The sequence below is a fragment of the Sus scrofa genome, chromosome 17 (genome assembly GCF_054392235.1).
Source record: "Sus scrofa isolate SSC_HxYL_T2T_F1_AM1 chromosome 17, Sscrofa_HxYL_maternal_Yorkshire_Landrace_v2.0, whole genome shotgun sequence".
In the NCBI taxonomy this organism is placed as follows: Eukaryota; Metazoa; Chordata; class Mammalia; order Artiodactyla; family Suidae; genus Sus; species Sus scrofa.
Window position 1 is genome coordinate 39,207,721 of NC_139399.1, and position 21,712 is coordinate 39,229,432.

At 52.9% G+C, this 21,712-nt stretch overlaps 1 protein-coding gene across 1 annotated transcript; it reads left to right on the forward strand.

Moving 5' to 3' along the window:
• The first annotated feature begins 465 nt into the window (after window positions 1–465).
• ADRA1D (adrenoceptor alpha 1D) lies at window positions 466–20,806 on the forward strand. Its single transcript, NM_001123073.1, has 2 exons — window positions 466–1,576; window positions 20,202–20,806. The coding sequence occupies exons 1-2, from the start codon at window positions 466–468 to the stop codon at window positions 20,804–20,806; spliced, it is 1,716 nt and encodes a 571-aa protein (NP_001116545.1).
• The last annotated feature ends 906 nt before the right edge of the window (window positions 20,807–21,712 follow it).

Sequence of the window (21,712 nt, forward strand, 5' to 3'; positions counted from 1 at the left end):
AGGCCGTGAGGGGAGAGGGCAGGCGTGGGCACCCGCGGAGCGTAGTGACCCGGGAACGCCCGCTCGCGCCGAGCGCAGACCCCTTCTTCAGGCGAGTGCGGCGCCGGGTCCGTTGGCGCCGGCCGCCCCTCCCCCTCCCCCGCGCCGCCCCTCCTCAGTCCCGCCCCCCGCGCCCAGCAGCAAACGCCGCAGTGGCCGCCGCCCGCACCGCCCGCTGCACTAGCCTGGGCACGCTGCGAGAGCGGCGCGCGTCGCCGGCCGGTCCCGGCTTTTCAGTCCCACTCCGCGGCCAGCCGGGCACCACTGGCGGGCAGCCGCGCTCCTCGTCGCAGGAACTGGAGCAGGACCCCGACGGGACCGGCGCGTGGGGCGGGAGCCCCAGCCCCGCGGCTATGCCCTGTGCCCCCCACCCTACCAGTCGCTCGTCCCGCGCCCGGGCCCGGCCCCCGACGGCCGCGCGTTGAGATGACTTTCCGAGACCTCCTGAGCGTCAATTTCGAGGGATCCCGCTCGGACGGCAGCGCCGGGGGCGCCAGCGCGGGCGGCAGCGGGGGTGGCTCCGGCGGCGCGGCTGCCTCGGAGGGCCGGGCGGTGGACGGCGTGCCGGGGACCGCGGGCAGCGGCGGCGTGGTGGGGGCGGGCAGTGACGAGAACAACCGGAGCTCCGCGGGGGAGCCGGGGGCCGCCGGTGCTGGAGGCGAGGTGAACGGCACGGCGGCCGTCGGGGGGCTGGTGGTGAGCGCGCAGGGCGTGGGCGTGGGCGTCTTCCTGGCCGCCTTCATCCTCATGGCCGTGGCGGGCAACCTGCTGGTCATCCTCTCGGTGGCTTGCAACCGCCATCTGCAGACGGTCACCAACTATTTCATTGTGAACCTGGCCGTGGCCGACCTGCTGCTGAGTGCCACCGTGCTCCCCTTCTCTGCCACTATGGAGGTCCTGGGCTTCTGGGCATTCGGCCGGGCCTTCTGCGACGTGTGGGCCGCCGTGGACGTGCTGTGCTGCACTGCCTCCATCCTCAGCCTCTGCACCATCTCGGTGGACCGGTACGTGGGTGTGCGCCACTCGCTCAAGTACCCCTCCATCATGACCGAGCGCAAGGCGGCCGCCATCCTGGCGCTGCTCTGGGCCGTAGCCATTGTGGTGTCCGTGGGACCGCTGCTGGGCTGGAAGGAGCCGGTACCCCCTGACGAGCGCTTCTGCGGCATCACGGAGGAGGCGGGTTACGCCGTCTTCTCCTCCCTGTGCTCTTTCTACCTGCCCATGGCCGTCATCGTGGTCATGTACTGCCGTGTGTACGTGGTTGCGCGAAGCACCACGCGCAGCCTCGAGGCGGGCGTCAAGCGCGAGCGGGGCAAGGCCTCGGAGGTGGTGCTGCGCATCCACTGCCGCGGCTCAAGCACGGGCACCGACCGGGGCCACGGGGCGATGCGCAGCACCAAGGGCCACACTTTCCGAAGCTCACTGTCCCTACGCCTGCTCAAGTTCTCCCGCGAGAAGAAGGCAGCCAAGACGCTGGCCATCGTCGTGGGCGTCTTCGTGCTCTGCTGGTTCCCCTTTTTCTTCGTCCTACCACTGGGTGAGTGACCCCTCTCCCACCAACCCCTTTCCGTCCTCTCTCAGCTGGTGGCTGTCCCATTCTGGCACCTGGACTTGGATGGTCCTTCCAAGTGGAGGGTGACTCTCCATCTGAATGTCAAAGGTTTACTTAGTAACCTGTCCAGTCTCTTAGGTAGGTGCATGCAAGCTGCTGTGTGAGAGACAGATGAGAGGCCCTTCCTGCTTGCAGGGTTTTATGGGCCTCTGACATTACTGGCCTTCCCCTTTCTTCACTGCCATTACCAAGCCCTGGGCTTGTTTTATGCTCACGACTTCTCTGAATATGAAAGTTCGTAGAAATTTGTGTAGGCATCTGCCTGTGGTATGTGGTGAGCAGTGTATGTGCTTGTCTACATTTCCCCCTCTCTGCACCCCCAGCTGTAAATGCCAGCCTCCAGAGGTGGTGCTCAGGGTGGTGGGCTTACATTCATTCATGGGCCACCATCCCTGGCCAACCAACACGAACACCAGTGGACACCATAAGCCACCTGCTTTCTCTCAGTTTGGAAGCTGCCCCCTCGGAGGCCCTTCCCAGGGTATCTGTGAATTCCCTGGACTCTCACCTCTGACATCTCCTCTTGGAGGTCAGGGGCGGGGACAGGGGGCTGTGTGGGAGTGAAAAAGAAAGGGAAAATGTAAGTTATCAAATGGACAAATGGAAAGTTAATATTGTTCATCATTGTTTCTTAAATTTACGGAGTCCTTTAGCACTTTCAGAGAACTTTGCTGTTTCTTTCACAGGCTTCCTTGTAGTCCTAGGAGGTGGGCCAATCTTCCCCCAGGGGGCTTCCTCCCATGCCTTGAGGCCCCTTCTGGACCTGGGGGCTGGGTCAGCACAGGGAGAAGGGGAACAGCATCTCCGGGGACGCATTCTCCCTGAGTCACTTCACCCGTGGCTGCAACTTCAGCCAGCCCACGCCAGGGTCTCCATTGCCTTTCTCAGGCCTGGCTCCTTCTACCCTCTGCTCTGAGTCAGGAAAAGAACAATGGCCTCCCCCTTGCGTCCCTGTAGGCCCTCTCCACACGGCAGTCAGGGTGACCTTTATGCATTATAAATCAGAGTGTCGCTCTTCTACTAAAACCCCTCAATGCTTTTCCACTGCCCTGGGAACAAAATCCAGACTCTCCACTGTAGCCTATGACAGGGTGACCTTCAAGTTTATTATTGTCCAGACCAAAATGAGACATGAATATTTACACCAGGACTGCAGGCATGGACTGGAACAGTGAGGACAAACCCACACATGGGGTCTCCCTTTTGTAAGGAAGGGCCCAAGTGATGAGCCACCCCCCCTCTGACCTCTGACTTCATGGCTTTGCTGCCCTGCCCTTTGCTCTCTGCTCTCAGGCCCTTCTGAATGTCTTCTGGGTCCTTGCCCGCACCAAGCTCATGCCCTTGCACTTGCTCTTCCCTCTGTCTGGCCTGCCTTCCCCAACTCCTTCCTCCTGGCTAACTCCTCATCTTTTAGGTCTCAGCATAAATGTCCCCACTTCTGGCCTCCTCTCATCTCTTCTCTCAATTTCAGTGTCTTCCTCTGTATTTTCTCCCTCAGGCACAAGATTCTCTTCTGTGACTAGTTCCTTTGCTGCAATCACATCTGTGTGTTGCTTGGTTTGGGGTAGGATTCCCTGCCTCCCCCCTGCCCCCAGAAGCTCTGCGGGGCAGGGCTGTGTCATCTGTGTTGTCACCCCAGTGAGCACAGCAGAGAGGCCAGCAGGCTCTCTAGTCCCTAAACCCCTCTGCCTCTGTTTCTTCATCTGCAAAATAGGGATGGCAGTGGTGGTAATGATACCCACTGGCAGGGCTGTGGTGAGACTTGAGTGAGGTATTGTGTGGGACTATATCTGTGTACATGGTGAGTTTGGTGTGTGTGTGCTTTTGCTTTTGTAGTAGATGCTCAACAAATACAAGGTAAAGAATGAATAAATCACCGTAGGGGGAGGGGGAAGAATGAATGGAGCAGGTGGTGGCAAATAGGCAGGCAGGAGAAAGTCAGTGCCCCCCCCCCACTTTGCCAACCCCAGTTGTGACCTGGTCCAGGTGCCCTCAGCCTCCTCTCAGTCCCTAGGTTCATACTAGCCTCCCATCAGGAATGGTCAAGGTGTGTACAGAATGCCACCTCCCTTTTTGTTCTTTTAATATCTTCTAAAATTTTTAGTGACAGAGTAATGCACAGATATGGAGAAAATAATTTAACATGTGCTTGTGTACTTGTAATCACCCATATTAAACAGATGATAACTTTTCACCATAAGATCCCTTTCTCTCTCTTCAAAGAAATAGGACACAGCCACAACTAAATTCCCTCCTTCTGTCCTTTCTTCATTTTCTCTCTCCCTCCACAGAGGTAAACCAGATGTTTATCATGCCCACACCCATGTTTATACTCTTACCACAGACACCTGAATCCCTAATAATAAGTAGTAGATTTTGTGTGTCCTTCACATTTATATAAATTGCACCAGCCCTGCACATAGGTCTTCAGTTTGCCTTTTTCACCCAGAGTTTTCTCGTTGAGATTTATCCATTCTGGTTCATTTTGGCAGCCATGTAGTATTCTATAAGAGAGTATTCCACAGTGTGTTGATGCATTCTCCTGCTGGGTGTTCACTTTTTCTAATTTTTCACTGTTACAGTCAACACTGCAAAAGGCTACAATTTTTTGAGGTGAAGATCGTGTCTCCCTCTTCCAGGAAGTCAGCCCTAAACCTCTGTGACCTGTGCCCTTGCTGGCACTCACCGCTCTTCCCAAGCCCCTCCATCTCCGCTGCTCCTTGCACCTGGCGTGGGAACCCAGGGGCTATCCTTGCTTCCCCTCCCTGCATGTCTGCACTGTGCCCAGCCTCCCAGGGCACCTCACCAAGGCCAGAACAAAGCCTGAGGACACTCCGAATTGAGTGGAATCTGGCAATAATGAGCAAGCTGGACAGAGGCCCAAACAGGGTAACAGAATATTCCGACCTGCCCTGATGTGGTGTGGAGGGCAGGGCAGCAGAGAGAACAGGACGACAGAGCCTGCAGTGGAAGCAGGAGTGGCCCAAGGGCTGTGCAGGAGGGAGCAGGGCCAAGAGGTCCTGTCCCTACCACCACCCCCACCCCAGCTCTTGCCCCAGGCCTGGGAGGAGGGAGGCATCTTTGAAGGAACAGGGAACATTCTAAGCAGCAAATTTTTCGAGGTTTTGGGAGGGGTGGGATGTGGAATCCAAGGGGTTGGCGTGTTTTGGTAGGAGGTGCCTGGCAGGAGGGAAGAGGGTGTTGAGAATTTAGATAAGGGGACCAAGGATGGATAAGGTGCAGAAGTGAATGTAGGGCACCATCTCCTAGAAAGAGGATGGAAGAACAAAGACAAGAGAGGGGTTGGGGAAGGAGCCTTGGGGAGCACCCAGTTTGAAAGAAGCAGGAGGAGGCAGAGAGGGAGAAGCCAGAAGTGGCACTTCCCTCCTCACAGGCCCTGATGCCCACACCAGGTGTACAGAGCAGCAGAGATGAAGGGATTGAGAAAAAGCACTGTGTGCCAGCAAGGGCGATGGACCATGGAAAGAAGGTGCCCAGTAGGGCCACAACCTGGGGTTGCTGAGCAGATCCAGGGTGCCCCTCACCCACATCTGTACACACAAAGCCAAGTGGAAGCAGCAGCCTCAGCCACAGCAATAACATAGCCAGTGAGCAGCCCCACCAGCCCAGAGAATATTGAGAGCCTTGGGAAGGGGACCCAGGGTCCCAGAGGGGCATTGGCACAGAGGGCTGTGACCTGCCAGCTATCACCTGGAATGCTTTAGTCAAGTCAGGGCTGCAGCAGCGAGAGACACAGATAAAGGGTACTGAGGAGTTCCTGTCGGGCTCAGCAGTTAACGAACCTGACTAGCATCCAAACCAAACCTGGATGCAGGTTTGATCCCTGGCCTCGCTCAGTGGGTTGAGGATCTGGTGTTGCCGTGAGCTGTGGTGTAGGTCGCAAACATGGCTTAGATCCCGAGTTGCTGTGGCTCTGGTGTAGCCTGGCGGCTTACAGCACCAATTAGACCCCTGGCCTGGGAACGTCCATATGCCAAGGGTGCAGCCCTTAAAAAAAAAAAAAAAAGAAGGCAAAAAAAAATTTTTAAAAAAGAGTTCTGAGCTGGGGTTCATGGGAGGCCTTTGGGGCCCAAGCTGCTGGGCAGGAAAGACTGAGACACAGACACAAGGCATCAAAAATCCTGAGGGCCTCAACTTCCCTGTGGCAGCAGGCAGGTCTCAGCTCCGTGGGCCTGAAACGTCACACGCCACCCCGTGATTATGAGAGCAGGGCCAGGGAGGGCAGCACCAGCTCCTCTAGGACACTTGGGGAGCTGCATGAGGACAGGAAGTGCCACTTGCCCCCTTGATTGGGTGCCCACCCTCCTGGCATTCTTGGCTGATGCCCTGCTGAGTCATATGCTCCATGCAGAATGACCACACATCCTAGTTTTCCCAGGAAGCTCTGTTGATGCCCCCTTTACTAGTCATGCCCCCTTTCACTTTGGATGATGGAGTATATGCTCACCAATGCTTGGGGTCTTTGGAGGATGGGCTCTTGGCAGCTCTGCCCGGAGAGGTACATGTGCCCTACCCTCACCCCAGCAAGCTGGGTGCCTTGGAGCATCACAGGAAGCTGAGTAAAATTCCCTCCTTACAGGGATTCTTTAGCCTGATGGAGAGGAGCTCACACTTACAGAGTATGTATGGGAAGGGCAGCCATGGGGGCCTGCTTTCTGCAGACATCCACAGAGGACATCCAGGAGAGGGGGCATAGCGTGGACCCCAATTGGACCCCTAACCTGGGAACTTCATATGCCACGGATGCGGCCCTAAAAAGACCAAAAAAAAAAAAAAAAGAAAGAAAGAAATGCCAGTCAGGGAGTTCCTGTTGTGGCACAGTGGAAACGATCCAGCTAGTATCCATGAGGATGCAGGTTCATCCCTGTTCTCGCTCAGTGGGTTAAGGATCTGGTGTTGCCGTGAGCCTATGGTGTAGGTTGCAGATTCGGCTTGGATCCCACATTGCTGTGGCTGTGGTGTAAGCTGGCAGCTGTAGCTCTGATTCAACCCCTAGCCTTGAAACTTCCATATGCCACGGATGCAGCCCTAAAAAAATGCAGAAAAAAAAAAAAAAAGAACCTGACTAGTATCTATGAGGAATCAGGTTTAATCCCTGGCCTCACTCAGTGGGTTAAGGATCTTCAAGCCATGATGTAGGTCACAGATGCGGCTCGGATCTGGCATTGCTGTGGCTGCGGCATAGGCTGACAGTTGCAGCTCCAATTTGCCCCCTAGCATGGGAACTTCCATATGTCGCAGGTGTAGCCCAAAAATTTTAAAAGAAAGGAAGGAAGAAAGGGAGGGAGAGAGAGAAGGAAGGAAGGAAAGAAAGAAAGAGAGAGAGAAGGAGAGAGAGAGAGAGAAATGCCAGTCAGCCTACGTGCAAATGAGAGGGGGACAGAGAGACAAGAAAAATCCTGCCCCAGGCACCCATCTGCAGAAGAGCTCCCTTTCTCTCCTAACCCTCCAGAGGCCACGTCTCTCCTCTGTGTTTTCATAGCAGCAGCACTTTGCTGAGTCTAGCTTTGGCCTGCCTTGCAAGCACTCGAGCCATGCCCAGAGGTGACCTGTCCACTGAGACCTAGATGCACGCATGTGCGCACATGTGCGCGCCCACACACACGAAGCCCCACCCCTGTCATTCCTAGTGACCATAAGCAGAACCCCAGCTTGCACTCCCATCTCCGTATATACACTGAACAAAACTAAGAAAGTTTTGCTGTCCACAGCCATGTGGATGAATTTTACAAAATGCTCAGCAAAGTATCCAGGTCTGAAACTGCACCATGTGATTCTGTGTATCTCAAGTTCAAAATCAGGCAAAACTAATCAATGAGGATAAAAATTAAGAGGGTGGCTACATGTGTGATGTGGGGTGTTGGGGGTGGGAGGGTAACTGGAAAAGACTGCCAGGAAACCTTCCAAAGGACCGGGGACATTCTATACCTCAGGCTGGGCAGTGACTACATTAGCGTATATATATGTAAAATCATGAATTTGTACTCTTAAAATGTACACATTTTATAAACTTGAGCGTCAGTGTTTTATGCCTTAATGTGAGAGAGAAAGAGAGGAGGAGAGGGGCTGAGAAGGTGAGGGGAGGCAGGAGAAGGCTGTGCTCCATGCTGAGGATGGGTGTCCAGATTGCATGGCACACGTCGGCAGCGGGTGTGGAGGGTAGATTCAACATTTGCATGTGAGAGTGTTGGCCAAGTGCCAAAGGACCCATCTCCACAGGCTCCTTGAGGTGGCCCAGGGGTCCACAGGCAGGGGGTCCATTGCAGCGGGTCCTCAGTAATTGCATTGCTGTGCTCTGATCCAGAAGCCTGAAGAAGAGGCTGGCCTTACGTCTCCTATCTGTGCCTTTGTGGCACCTGGCACAGAGTAGGTTCTCAGTCAGTGTGTGAGAAGGAAGACGTGGCAAAACCCATGGCCTCTTCACGCCCTGCCGTGCCAAGGATCTGGGAGACAAAGCACAGCCCTCTATCATCTTCATCATCATCATCATCACTGTGGTAGGAACACTTAATATGAAACCATCTTAACAAATTTTTAAGTGTACAGTATTGTTGACTCCAGACACAAGGCTTTTCAGCAGATCTGCAGAATTTATTCATCTTGCTTAGCTAAAATTTTATGCCTATTAATTAGCAACTTCCCATTCCCCCCCAACCCCCGCACCTACCATCCACTCACCGATTCTTTGAATTTGACTATTTTAGATACCTTGTGGAAGTGAAGTCATACAGTCCTTCTGTGATTGTAATATAACAGCCTCTGTGTAAAGCAGACTTCCCCTTACTAGCGATGCATTGGGGGTGGCTCCATTTATGTCACCTAAAAAACGTTTTAAACGTAATATCTGACATTTATTGAGTGATTATTATGAACAAGCAATGAGCTAGAGATTTTTTTCCCCATTTTTAAAGATCATGAATAGTTTCAAACACATACATAAATAGAACAGTGTGATGGCCCCCAGACATCTATGACCCAGCTTCATCAAGTATCCGTCCAGAGTTCCCGTCATGGCTCAGCTGTTAATGAACCCGACTAGCATCCATGAGGGTTTGATCCCTGGCCTTGCTCCATGGGTTAAGGATCCAGAATCTAATGTTACCATGAGCTGTGGTGTAGGTCGCAGATGAGGCTCGGATCCACTGTTGGCTGTGGCTGTGGTGTAGGCAAGCAGATTCAGCTCCAGTTCGACCCCTAGCCTGGGAACCTCCATATGTCGTGGGTGTGGCTCTAAAAAGACAAAAGAAAAAGAAAAAAGTATCAATCCAAGGCTGATGCCCACTCACTTTCCACCACTGCTTATTATTTTGAAGAAAATCCCAGATACCATATCAGTTCACCTGTAAATTCTTCAATACATATTTCTAAAAGAACTTTAAAAAAATACAATCCATTATAACACATAGAAATAGCTATTTATTATTATCAAAATATCTTAGTGTTCAAATGATGCCAATTGCCTCATTTTAGTTTTTAGTTATTTGTTTGATTTGGGGTCGAAAAAAGTACATACATAGCATGCAGTTGATTTGCCTCCTCAGTTTCTTTAATTGATAAGCTTCTCCTTCCCTCACTTTTTCCCTTTCAACTTATTTGGTGAAGAAACCAGATTGTGTGTCCCAAAGGAATTACCCACAGTCTGGGGTATGCATCCCTATGGTACCACATAATGTGTCCCCCTGTTCCCTGTACTTCCTGTAAACTGGCTTGATCAGATTCAAGTTCAGTGTTTGGGGCAAGAATTTAAGATTGATCATGGATTCAGATGTAGTCAGCCTGATTCATCCATTATAAAATGTCCTATCAGCCTTCACCATTGACCATGGCCTGGACCAGTTGTGTCACTGGGACTTAAAGTGGTGATATCCAAATGCCGTCATTCCTTCTGCATTTGTAGACTAGAATTCTAAAAAGAATTTGCCACTAGCTATTTGGGCACTTGAAATAGATTCTGCACAGGAGAAGCAGGAGAGCTGCTCCATGTTCCCCTTTATCAAAAGAAGAGTCAATTTCCTAGCAATCAGAATTCCCATTGTGGCTAGTATCCATGAGGATGTGAGTTCTATCCCTGGCCTCGCTCAGTGGGTTAAGGATCCGGCATTGCCACAAGCTGCGGTGTAGGTTGCAGATGTGGCTCAGATCCCCAGTTGCCGTGACTGTGGTGTAGGCTGGCAGCTATAGCTCCAATTTGACCCCTACTCTGGGAAATTCCATGTGCTGAAGGTGCAGTTGTAAAAAGAAAAAAAAAAAAAAAAAAGTCCTAGCAGTCTTTCCAAAGGGGGCCAACAGGTTTTTTAGCACCATGACAAGGTGATTTTTAAATCTGTCACACATTACAGATGTCATCATTTTGCGGTTGGCCAATGGGCACCCTTTCAAATTGGCTCCTGAGACCTTTGGCACCACCCAGAGAGTCCTGAGCTTTCTGGTCTGATGATGTTTCAGACCCAGCTTATACTTTATTTTTTTGCCCTGTACCATTTCTCTAAAGAGCCCTGGTCTCTTTTAGTGGAAAATGATGATTTAAAAGACCACAGTCTGCGCTCTCAGATGTCCATTGACATTAAGTTGGCTACTGACCCAGTGGTCAGAGCTAGGAAATACTTTTGTGTGTGTGTAAAAGAAAAATACACCACTGATGGGGATGGACCTCTGTTCTTGGGCAAGCACAGATCTTCCTCTCCTGAGGGTCTTGTCCTCTGCCCAATTCCTACTGATATGTTTGTCCCAAATTTCTGATGAGCTGTTGATTACTCTGCCTCATTCATTAAAGGCTAGGATACTGGGGTCACATGCTTTCTCCCACATTCTCATTTCCACCCTGGCCACTGGTGTAACTCACTGTACTGAGGCTGATACCCTATGACTCCCCCTCCACCCTTCTTCCCAGGGCCATGCCCAGGCCCATGTGCCCACCTTGATCTTTGTCCCTCCAGATCGTCAGTGAATCTCTGCAACCAGAGTCCATCTTCTGCTCATTGGCTCCCATTATACCTGCTCACTGACCCCAACCTTGACCAAGCCTTCACCTCCCTGCCCCTCACCTTGTCTTTTAGTCACCTCCTTTCCTATAACTCATCACTTCACTGTCTTTTGCCATCTTTTAAATTTTTTTTTAATTCTTTGTCTTTTTTTTTTTTAAGGGGCACAGCCTCAGCACATGGAGGGTCCCAGGCTAGGGGTAATTGGAGCTGTAGCCACTGGCCTATACCACAGCCGCAGCAATGTGGGATCCTTAACCCACTGAGCGAGGCCAGGGATCAAACCTGCATCCTCATGGTTACTAGTCAGGTTCATTACCACTGAGCCATGATGGGAACTCCTTGTTGCTACTTTATTTCCTAGGCCCCCAGAGCCCTTGAGCCCATTCCTTATGAGAAAGTCTCTGAGTTCCTGAGCCCATCTCTGGCTCCACCTGAACCCGCCCCATCCTACTTCATATGCTCACCAAAAAGGTCTCCTTGCAAGCTGCAGGATTTTCCTGCCCTCCTTTGCTCATGGTGACCCAGCAGAATGTTGGCCTGAGCCCCTGAGAGCCAGCATTGCCTAGTGGGCTATGCCCCAGCAGCTCAGTACTGGGACTCCTGGACAGAGTGACCACTGTCTGGGAACCTTCTCTACTCTGGCATAAGCACTGATCTGCCCAGATTCATGAGCCATTTGTCAGTGTGGCTGCAGAGCTGCAAGGTTCATGCTCAGATCAGGCTCATGTTCGACTGAGCACAAGAGCCATTTGGCAGAGACTTCAGCCTTGGGCACACAGAGCTTGGGGTGTGGCCACTCCAAGGCCACAAATCAGGAATTGAGTTAAGTGACGAGAAGGGCAGAGAGGGAAGGTAGAAAGAGAGGAGAGAAAAGGAAGGAGACCAGCTGAAGGGAAATGGGTGGGCCCTGTGTAGGACACTGGACAGGTTTGTGACTAATCTCCCTGCCATGGGCCCCACCAGGCAGCCTCTGTGGCTCTAGGAACTGCCCCTCTCCGCCAGTCCTCATAGCTGCAGAAGGATGTTTAGAGCCAGCCCCACAGAGCTCAAGGCTCCTGAAGCAAACATGGGGGCACAGAAGGACTTCTGATCTATTTGTCTCTCTCAAGCCAGAGGACCACCAGTTACCTCTCACCATGGAAAATTGGCAATGCAAGTAATTCAACATATCTGGCTTGGCAAGCTAGCCCCACAGTACCCTCAACTCATGCCTCCATGTCTTCATGATCCATCTGAGACCTGGACCCTATTCAGGTCACCTCTTCCTGACAGCCTTCCATGATTGTTTCTGCTTCACTGTGGCTTTATCTCTTACCATCTTTCCCTCCTCTTTTCTGTTTCAGCAATCCTAACTTCTTGGTTGTCCTTGAACTTTTCAGGTACCCGGCTGCCTCAAGGCCTCTGTACATGCCCTTTCCTCTGTCTGGAATTCTCTTTCCTCAGGTAGATGCATGACTTACTCCCTCAGAGGGTCTTCAGGTCTCAAATCAAGTGCGCTGTATTGGAAAGGCTCATCTGACTCTTTAAAATATAGCAAAGAGGTCTACTGCTTCCCAGCCTTTCTTGGGCAAGATGCTATTGAGTTCTAGAATTGGAGGTACTAAGTGGGCATCTGAAAGAACTGAGAGAGAGAAAGGGAGTCTAAGGCTGGGAATTCCTTCTCTCCTAGCCCTGCTGGCAGGAAGAGACCTGAATAGCTAAGAGAATGTGGTATTTTTAACTCGTCTCTTTCTGGATGGAGAAAATGGCCGCCTGTGGATAGAAAAGTCACTGGTGAGGGAGGGGGTGGGAAAGGGGAGAGGCTGGGGTGCCACCTGGTTGGCTGCAAACTTTGAACAAGGCTGGCTGTGAATTCTGACCTTCTCTCAAGAAAAAGTTCATTCTGGTGATGCCAAAAGAGTGCTGTTAATCACACAGCTCCCCCCCTTGGCTTCAGCATTGTCACTCTTCAGTGCGGCATGGCCAGATTGGCCAGCTCCAGCCTTAACCAGCATCTCAGCAGCATTTCCTGGGCCTGGACATCACTCTTCCTTAGGAGAGGGGACTCCTGTGATAAGGCTGCAAACCCACACACCTCAACCTCACAGGCTGCCCCAGTTTCCCCAATAGTGCACAGGCCAGGCTAGCCCAGCCAGCATGCCAAAGAGCAGCATAACCTACTGACACAGGAGAGGGCCTGCATCTTCAGACCAGTGGACATTCACCATCCCTGGATGTTAGGTTGGACTCCTGACAGAGGCACCCCAATACAGGGAATTGGGGAAGGCAGGTGGGAACAAGCTTGATGGATGCTCACATGTGGGAACAAGGCCAAGTAGCAGAGAAAAGCAGGCAAGAGCTATATTTGCAGTTATCTCCTACCCATGTCCTGACCATCTCTCCTCTTAGGTGGGTCAGTGTGTCCACTCCCACTCCAGCCTGCGTGGGGAGTGGGTCAGTGTGAAGAAATGGACGTGAACATGCACACTCATGCCACGCCTTTCCCTGCAGTGGGTGAAAGCGTTGAAACAGACCAAGAGCTATTCCCTGGATTATAGGTTTGAGACTAATCAAGAGAGCTTGAAGATGTCCAGGCAAAAACTGTCTTGGGTTATGTCCCTGTATGCAGAGCCTGAGACAGGGGTTCTTATGCAAGTTGAACTGAGGGAGGCTGTCAGAAGGAAGCTGTGAGGAAGGTAGGGAAGTAGGATAGGTCAGGAAAGACTTAAGCCCAGGATATGGTCTCAAAGTCTGTCCTGACCCCCACGGGGAATAAGAATGGCAGCAGAGAATTGTGCCACCTTGAGGCAAAGAGGCTGGTTTTTTCTGACTTCCTGCATTTGTGGTCTCCGTTCCACAGGATACAGGATTGGAGTTCCACTTGTTTCTGGTGTCCGACCCCTGATGGGTGAGGTTGGTCTAGGAGCTTGTACAAGTTTCCTGGTGGGAGGGACTGGTGCCTGCCCACCAGTGGGTGGAGGTGGGACTTGTCCCTCTGGTGGGCGGGGCCATGTCAAAGGGCATGTTGAGAGGCAGCTGTGAGCTCAGTATGATTTCAGGCAGCTTGTCTGCTAATGGGTGGGACTGTGTTCCCACCCTGGTGGTTGTTTGGCCTGAAGTGCCCTAGCACTGAAGCCTGCAGGCTCTTGGGTGGGACTAAAATGGTGACCTCTGAGAGGGTTCACATTCATGATTATTCCCTGGGGTTCTGCCACCAGTGTCCTTGCCCCTACAATGAGCCACAGAGTCTGGCATTTTCTATCCCCGCGTCAGTCTGTGACTGGCTGTGAGCTGCCTCCTTGGTGGGAAGGTATCATCTCCTGGTTGAAGCAGCTCCCTTTGGCCCAGGGCAGTTCTCCAAAGAAGGGACAATTATAAGCCATGTAGCAGCCAACACTCACAGCAGCTGGGGCTGGGGGGCACCTGAGCGGGGCACCAGTAACATTGACTTCAAAGCTTAAAGGTGACTTTTGAGCAAAGTCTTGAAGAAGGGGAAGGAGATGGCCCAGAGGTTTACTAGAGCTCCTCCCAGGAGGTTGGGGTCTGTCTGACACTCTCCTGAGATGCAGTGAGCAGGCAATAGCCGTCTGATTGTTTGGATGGGCGTGGGTGCATAGGAGCCAAACTCAATATGACAGGCCACCTTGGAGGTGATGGAGGAGGGCAACAAATGCCACTTGGTAGAGGCAGAATCAAGAACTTCTTAAGGCACAGGCACTGTAGAAACCACTCTCCGCAGACCCCAGGCACTGGAGTTAATCACAGAAGTGCTCCTGGAGAGGTGGTTCTAGGCCCCAGTCTGAAGAACCGGGGAGATCCACTGTGGAGAAAGGAGGGCCATCCTCCAGGTCAGCCACGCAAAAGCCCAGAGGTAGGGTTGGGCAGCTGCTGGATGGTATCAAGTGAGTCTCTGTGGCTGCTGACCCCCAAGATCCTGGGAGACCAGGGGAAGTTTTTTTGTTTGTTTTTGTTTTTGTCTTTTTAGGGGTGCATCCTCGGCATATGGAAGTTCCCAGGCCAGGGGTCGAATCAGAGCTACAGAAGGCCTGCACCACAGCCACAGCAACGCAGGATCCGAGCTGCATCTGCGACCTACACCACAGCTCACAGCAATGCCGGATCCTTGACCCACTGAACAAGGCCAGGGATTGAACTCACATCCTCATGGATCCTAGTCGGGTTTGTTACTACTGAGCCATGACGGGAATTCCTTTTTAGCATGTTTTATTATCTGAAACATTTGCATTTTCCTTCTTTTTCCTGTGTATTGCTGCTCTTGCCCTATGAAATATAAGCTTCATGAGGGCAGGATGAGTGTGAGATGCAGCAGACATCCAGGTGGAGGGAAATGTCTGGAAGGCAGTTGGATCTATGAGTCTGGGAATTCGGGGGAGCAGACTGAGCTGGACATAGAACTGTGGACGTTATCTGCCAAAAGTCAGTGAGCCTGGCTGAAACTGCCTGGAGAATGCAAAGAGAAGAGATTGCAAGACGCTTCTTATAAGGGTACAGCCTCACCTGGCAGTGGGGACGTAGGCAAGAAGGAGCAAAGGCAATTGACATGGGGTCAAAACCCCAAGAGAGCAGCACCCTAGAAGCTCCAGCTAAGATGAGAGGTGTCCAGGAGAGACGAGGGCACGGCCTGCGGGTGGGGGGGCTGCATGGAGTGGGGCAAAGTGGATGGGAAGAGGAGACAGAAAAGACGTGTGGACGGAAAGCGGAGAGAGAATGAGGTCACCACCAGAGAACCGGCAAAGAGGGTGCAGCTCTGTCAGGCAAGCTCGCAGGTGGGTCCAGGGCCACGAGTAGGGAACAAGCCCTGGGTGGGGGAGAGACTCCTTTCTCACCGGAAGAAGAGGAGAGAGGCAGGTTTGATGAGTGCCCAGCTTCTGTGTCCTTCTGTTTTCTCTATGAAACAGGAAGTGAGATCACCTGCCCTGGAGATGGGGGAGGGGCCTGCCAGGCCTGTGGAGAGGAGCAAAGGCTCAGAGGAGCCGGTGTGCACAGCAGGGAACGGTGGGCTGAGGCTGTGCAGCAAGGCTGCCGGCACCAGGACCCCCGAGCAGAGGTTGAGGACCCTGAGCCTGCACAGAGTGTAGGTGGATCTCTTCAGAGTTAGGATCTGGCTGGATAAATACAGCCCAAATCCAGAAGGGCTTGGGCATGGAAGGAAGGAGGCAAGAACAGCTGGGGTGCAAGTGAAGGGGGTCTTGGCTAAGCAGGATAGAAGAAATCCAAGGGGCTGGCAGAAGGTCAAGATCAGAGAGAGAGGGTGGGGACAGAAAGCTGCAGTCAGCAGTGGAACGTGGGTTCACATGAAGGAATGGAATGCTTACATGAAGGAAAGGAGAGGAGAGGAGAGGAAAGGAAAGGATCGCCCAGCTGCTATGCGGAGAAAAGGGTTCAGGAGCACAGGGGCAGGAGCAGAGCCCACTTGGAAGGGCACTGCATGTAGATGATGACGGTAGCTGGTACCAGGTGTAAAGTATGAGGATTCAGGACCAACGGGAGTAGGTGATGGAGGGCCTGCAGGGTGTGAGAGAAAGAGGGGTCACAATGTGTGGAGCATCTACAATGTGTCAAGTGTAGTGTGGGGAGCTTGCCATTTAAGGATCAGATAGACGGGAGACCAGTAGTTCCCCGCAGTGTTCTTGCACTCAGAAGTGAGTAGAGGTGCTGGGAGAGGGGGAAGGACAACTAACTCTGCCATCCATCGGGAGGGGCTGGTGTGAGGGAGGCTCCCAGGAGGAGGTGCCAGCAGAGCCAGCACTACCAGGTGGGGGAAGGAGGAAGGGCATCGCAGGATGATCATGTGCAAAGGCACAGAGACAAGATGGGAAGCCCACTGTGGCTAGAGCGGGGCGAGCGGTCAGTGTGGCCACTTAGCTGATGCACAGGAGGACAGAAGAGAATCAGAGAAAGGAGAGCGAGGGGGTGGTGCTGGGCGCCTGGGGGGTGGGAGGTTGAGGGAGGGGGGTCGTATGACCGTGTCTGTTTCCAGTGACAGCTGCCAAGGTGAGTTAGCACAGCTGGGCTTTATACCTGCAAGAGAAGCTGAGGACAATGTGGGGAGTGGAGAGGGAGTCAGCTCAGGGCAGAGAACCGGGCTGCCAGGTACTGAGAGACTGAGGCCCTGTCTCAGAGCCACCCTGTTCCCATTAAGGCTTTCCTGTAGCTGGGGTTCTGGGGCCAGAGAGGCCCGAGAAGGCAAGACAGGCAACAAATGGTCAACGTGAGAGACCAGAACTGAGTGGCTGCAAAGGGGCTTGTCCACTGATGCCCCCACTGCAGGGCAATCCTCTAGGGTCTCAGGACAGTCACCCACCTCATCTGTGGCAAAGGGAAGTGCCCACAACACACCTCCCTGACCCAGAGATCCTTGAAAGAAGCTGTGAGCAGAGGAGAGAACGCTGGGGCAGGCAGAGGGGTAAGGCAGGGGGCAGGGCGGCCGGCGTAGGGGGTAGACTGCAGCCTTAGGCAGAGGGAGGTCGAGACTCAGAACTATCCCTGTGTGAAGGGAACAGAGGAAAAAATCTCGTGGAAGCTGGAGCCCAAGGCACAGATGTCTGTATTTTCCAGGCAAGATGTCTCTGCACAGAGGGGTGAAAGCAAATGAAACCAAATTGTGGCAGCTGCCATCTGTGCCCCACCCATCCCCCCTGTACATGGGTCACCTTCTGCCCCAGCAGCTGCCTCCATCTCTTTACCCAGGATTTCCAGTGTTCGCTTCGGCAGCACATATACTAAAATTTACCCAGGATTTCCAGCAGGCAGGAAGTGTGGAAAATGAACACCCGGAGGGAGCAGCCCAAAGGCTGACTGATGGGAATGGGTGTATAGATACCCCACCTCCCTCACCCCACTGGTGGGGTAACGCTGAGGTTCCTGCTCTCCACAGCCTCCCAGAGGTCCCAGTGGGATTGCACCCCGGTTGCCCACAGCAGTGACTCACTTGTCAACTCCTCTTATTGGCCTTCTTCCCTTCCCTCTCTTTCTCACACTTCACTACTGGTGTTTCGTTTACCTTCTAAATTAACAGCTTGCATTTGAATCCTTGTCTCAGGGTGTGCTTCTGGGAGAGTCCAAAGTAGGACAGAATCTCAGCAGGACACAGTAGGAAAAACTCAGGGCTGAACGGCTGTGTTTGAATCCCAGCTCCTTTTTGTGTAAGGAGTTCCCACTGACAACAGGCTTCTGCATAGGTTGGTTGAGCATAAATTAGAACTTTAATGTTTACGATAAGGTCCAGGGCACACTGCAATAGGCCACGTTGCCCACCAGTCTTAATCAAAACCACGCTGATAAGAAAGCCCTTTGGCTGGCTTTAGGCTCACTGCTGAAAGCATAGTCCCCTGATTTGTCATCCTGGGCTAAATATAAAAGAATTCTGGCCTGAGTCAGAAAGTTATTTTCAGCGCTCTGTCTTACTTTGTAGCTGTGGAGGGATGCTGTTCGGAGGCCTGCCTTTCTGGAGGCTGAGGTCAACCCTGGAGGCCCCCACATTCCAGGGACAACTGCCCAACTCTTCTTCCAAGTGAAATTATCTCCTTAACACACTCCAACTGATGCCCCAGCCTCCCCTAAACCCACCAGGTCTCGGCTTCTGTTCCTGGCCACTTTCCAGAGCTGGGAACAGGGTCCTTCCCAGGGCTGAGGTCTCTTCTCTCAAAAGCCACAGAAACAGGGAAAGGGGTGGGGTGGGTATACAGACTCCTGTATTCATGATGAACCGGTTGAGTCTCCACCCTGAAATTTATGAACTGTCCCAAGATCCTTTGCAGAGAAACATTGTTGTGTATATTCTGCCGAAAAGGAGAGCAAGACTTAGATGGCCAAATAACTTGCTCAGTGCTGTGTGACCAGGGTATGAACATCCTGTGCCAGGTGTTACTGCCTGACACTCCTCTTCCTCCAGTGCCTCCTAGTGCGGAATCCCCACCAGGTGGGAGGTGGGTGATATGAAGGGCCCCCAGCTCATGTCCCTTCAGTAGAGGACCCTGCTCTTATTTCTTCCGGGGCAAGAAAAGAAAGTGGGTCCTATGATTTGTCGAGGACCATGACCCCTGGCCTTCTCAGCCTGGCAGACATGTGAAGCTTTTGCCTAGGATGGGCCACTCCAGCTGTCCACCCTCGACCCCTGCTGCTGCAGAAGACAGGGGGAGGGGGTGGCTGCCATTTCCTGGATGATGCCTTTGCCTTTTGTTAGGTGCCTTTTGGAAACATGACTCCTTCAGGTCCATGATGGGGAAGCCAGGGGAGAGATGTGTGGGGAGGAGGGTCTTCCTGGCACAGCTCAGATCCCAGTGCTCTCTCCCCATCCTGCATGGCACTCTGCTCCCTGTCAAAGCCACCCCAGAAACCTTCCCTAACCACTTCCCACTTCCACTGGGACATACCCACTACCCTGCATTCCAACAGCCCATAGGCATTGTGTTTATTGAGGCTTAATTCTTTTTAGGTTCTGTCTCTCACCTGCTCAAAAATATCCACGGCTCCTAACTACCCACAGAATAAGAGCCAAACTTCCCAGCATTTAAGGCCCATGACCATCTGTCCCAAGTGAGGTTTTCTGAGTATATCCTATAGACATTCCCATGCCCCAAACTTATCCTCCTGCCCACCCGTCCCTTCCATGCCGGATACCCTCTGTCCTTCCTCATGCCTCCTAGCTCCTGTCCATCCTGAGAGCCCTAAGGCCCCCCACCCCAGTATACTAAGCACCGCCATCACCACCCTCCACGTTCCTAGGATATCTGATCAACTTTGCTGCTGAGGGAGTAGGACCTCGGGTGTTTGAGGAGAGCTCAGCACTGTGCCTGGCACGGGGCAAGCCTTGGTTAACATTTAATTCAGGAGTTCTTACCCTTTTTGTGCTCGGGACCACTTGGGGCATCTGGTGAAATCTATGGAGCCCATCTCAGAGTTTCTCTCCCCCCGCCCCGGAACTACTCTTTCAAACACATAAAATAAAATACAAAAGATTGCAGATGAAATCGATTTTATTGAAAATTTTGTCAAAATATTTTTAATTAAAATTTGTGATTTAGTATTAAATGTGCTTCCACGTGAAGGCTTTAAATAACAAGATCCAGTGTGGTGCATTTTAACGGCTGACATTTCCAAATAGGTGCATAGACAATATTTCAAAACATCTGCAACCACTGAAAGTGATAGGAAACCATCAGTGGCAACTGCTAACATTAAGTTGAACCATGATGAAACTGCCAATATTGTACCACTTTTGAGCCACAAAACAGTGATTTCATATCGTCTGTCTAATTCTACTCTCCTTTGTTGCTTACACTCGCGAGAAATGCTCAATTTCAGGTAAATGTGAGTAAAACTGAAGATAAATTTTTTTCTCATCCAAGTTCATGGACATCTTCAAATTATATCAGGGATTCATTGAGGAGAGACAGCTTGAGAGCCCTTAATTCATGACTGGCCAGGGCCCCTGAAAAAGGAGGGTTCGGGGAATAGTGGAGGGGGTGGCTTCTTTGTGCTAGGGGCTGCCTGGGTCTCCCCCTCCCTGGCATCTAACCTGCCTGGGTCTCTGCTCCCTGCAGGCTCCCTGTTCCCGCAGCTGAAGCCCTCGGAGGGCGTCTTCAAGGTTATCTTCTGGCTGGGCTACTTCAACAGCTGCGTGAACCCGCTCATCTACCCCTGCTCCAGCCGCGAGTTCAAGCGCGCCTTCCTTCGCCTCCTGCGCTGCCAGTGCCATCACAGTCGCAGGCGCCGCCGCCCCCTCTGGCGTGCCTACGGTCACCACTGGCTGGCCTCCAACGGCGGCCCGCGCCCCGACTGCGCCCCCGGCCTGGGAGCCGCGCCCCGCGAGGCCCCGCTGGCCCTCCCCGCGCCCGAGGCCACCGACACCCCGAGCGCGCCCGAGGCCCAGGCTCCGGTCGTGGGCCGTCGAAAGCCGCCCTACTCCTTCCGCGATTGGAGGCTGCTCGGGCCGTTCCGGAGACCCACCACGCAGCTGCGTGCCAAGGTTTCCAGCCTGTCGCAGAAGATCCGCGCCGGAAGCGCACCCTGCGCAGAGGCCCCGTGCGCCCTGCGCTCGGAGGTGGAGGCTGTGTCCTTAAACGTCCCCCACGACGCGGCTGAGGGCGCCACCTGGCAGGCCTACGAATTGGCCGACTACAGCCATCTCCGGGAGACTGATATTTAAGGACCCCTGAGCTAGGCCGAGAGAAGTGTGCCAGGGGTGGGTGTAGGTGTGGAGAGGGAGGCTGGCTTTATTCGGGAGGCCAAATGAGAATCAGGGACCCAAAGACTGATCAGGTGGACTGTTCTCTGGCCTCCTTGAGGAACTGAGCTGGGGTGGGGCCCTTGAAGGGTGGAGAGTTTTGGGCTCCCACTCCTGGGCACAGATGCCCGCAGCTCCTTTCGAGGGAGGGGCTGCCGGCTCCTTAGAGCCATTAGTTTCCAATCCCTGTTTGAGAAACACTGCCCCATCCATGCCCTGAACCCTGGGTAGATTGCCCCAAGTATGGCCAGGCAGCCTGTCCCTCCCCTTGCAGAGGAAAGGGCACAGGAGCCCTGACTGGCTGCCCCTAATGCCTCCTCTCCTGAAAACGTCAGTGGGGCCAGGGCTTCTCAATGGACAGGATTTCTCCTACTGCCAACTGGAGGAATCCAGTGGGCCTGCCATTGCCACCCAGAAGCTTTGGTGGCAAATTGGATGACTGTCCTACGAGCCTGTTGTACTAACTCACTGGGCCCACTTTCCCCTCCCAGGGGTTCCACTCTGCCTGCCCCTCATGTTGTCTCCCAAGGGCCTTACTGTTTACACTCAGTATATAGCTTCTTGTACCTGTACCCATCACTTCTTGCTGGGATCTGGAACCATCAAATGGGGAGAGCTTTGTCATTTTTAGACATATTTATTGGTCAGAGGACTTCTATTTTGTCCAGACTGTGCAAACTGTCCTCTTTAGCTTACAGCCTATAAAGAACTATTTTTTGTTTTTCTAAAATCCTTCAAGTACTAAAGGCCCACCACAGGATAGATTGGATCTGTGTTCATCTTTCTAGTTTTAACCTGTCTTTTTAATTGATGGCTGCTGTCCTTTGG

Bases quoted from the DNA above. Each gene is read 5' to 3' on its own strand.
- ADRA1D (NM_001123073.1), top strand. From the start codon at position 466: ATGACTTTCCGAGACCTCCTGAGCGTCAATTTCGAGGGATCCCGCTCG. The intron at 1,577-20,201 runs GTGAGTGACCCC...TGCTCCCTGCAG, and splicing joins TTTCTTCGTCCTACCACTGG to GCTCCCTGTTCCCGCAGCTG.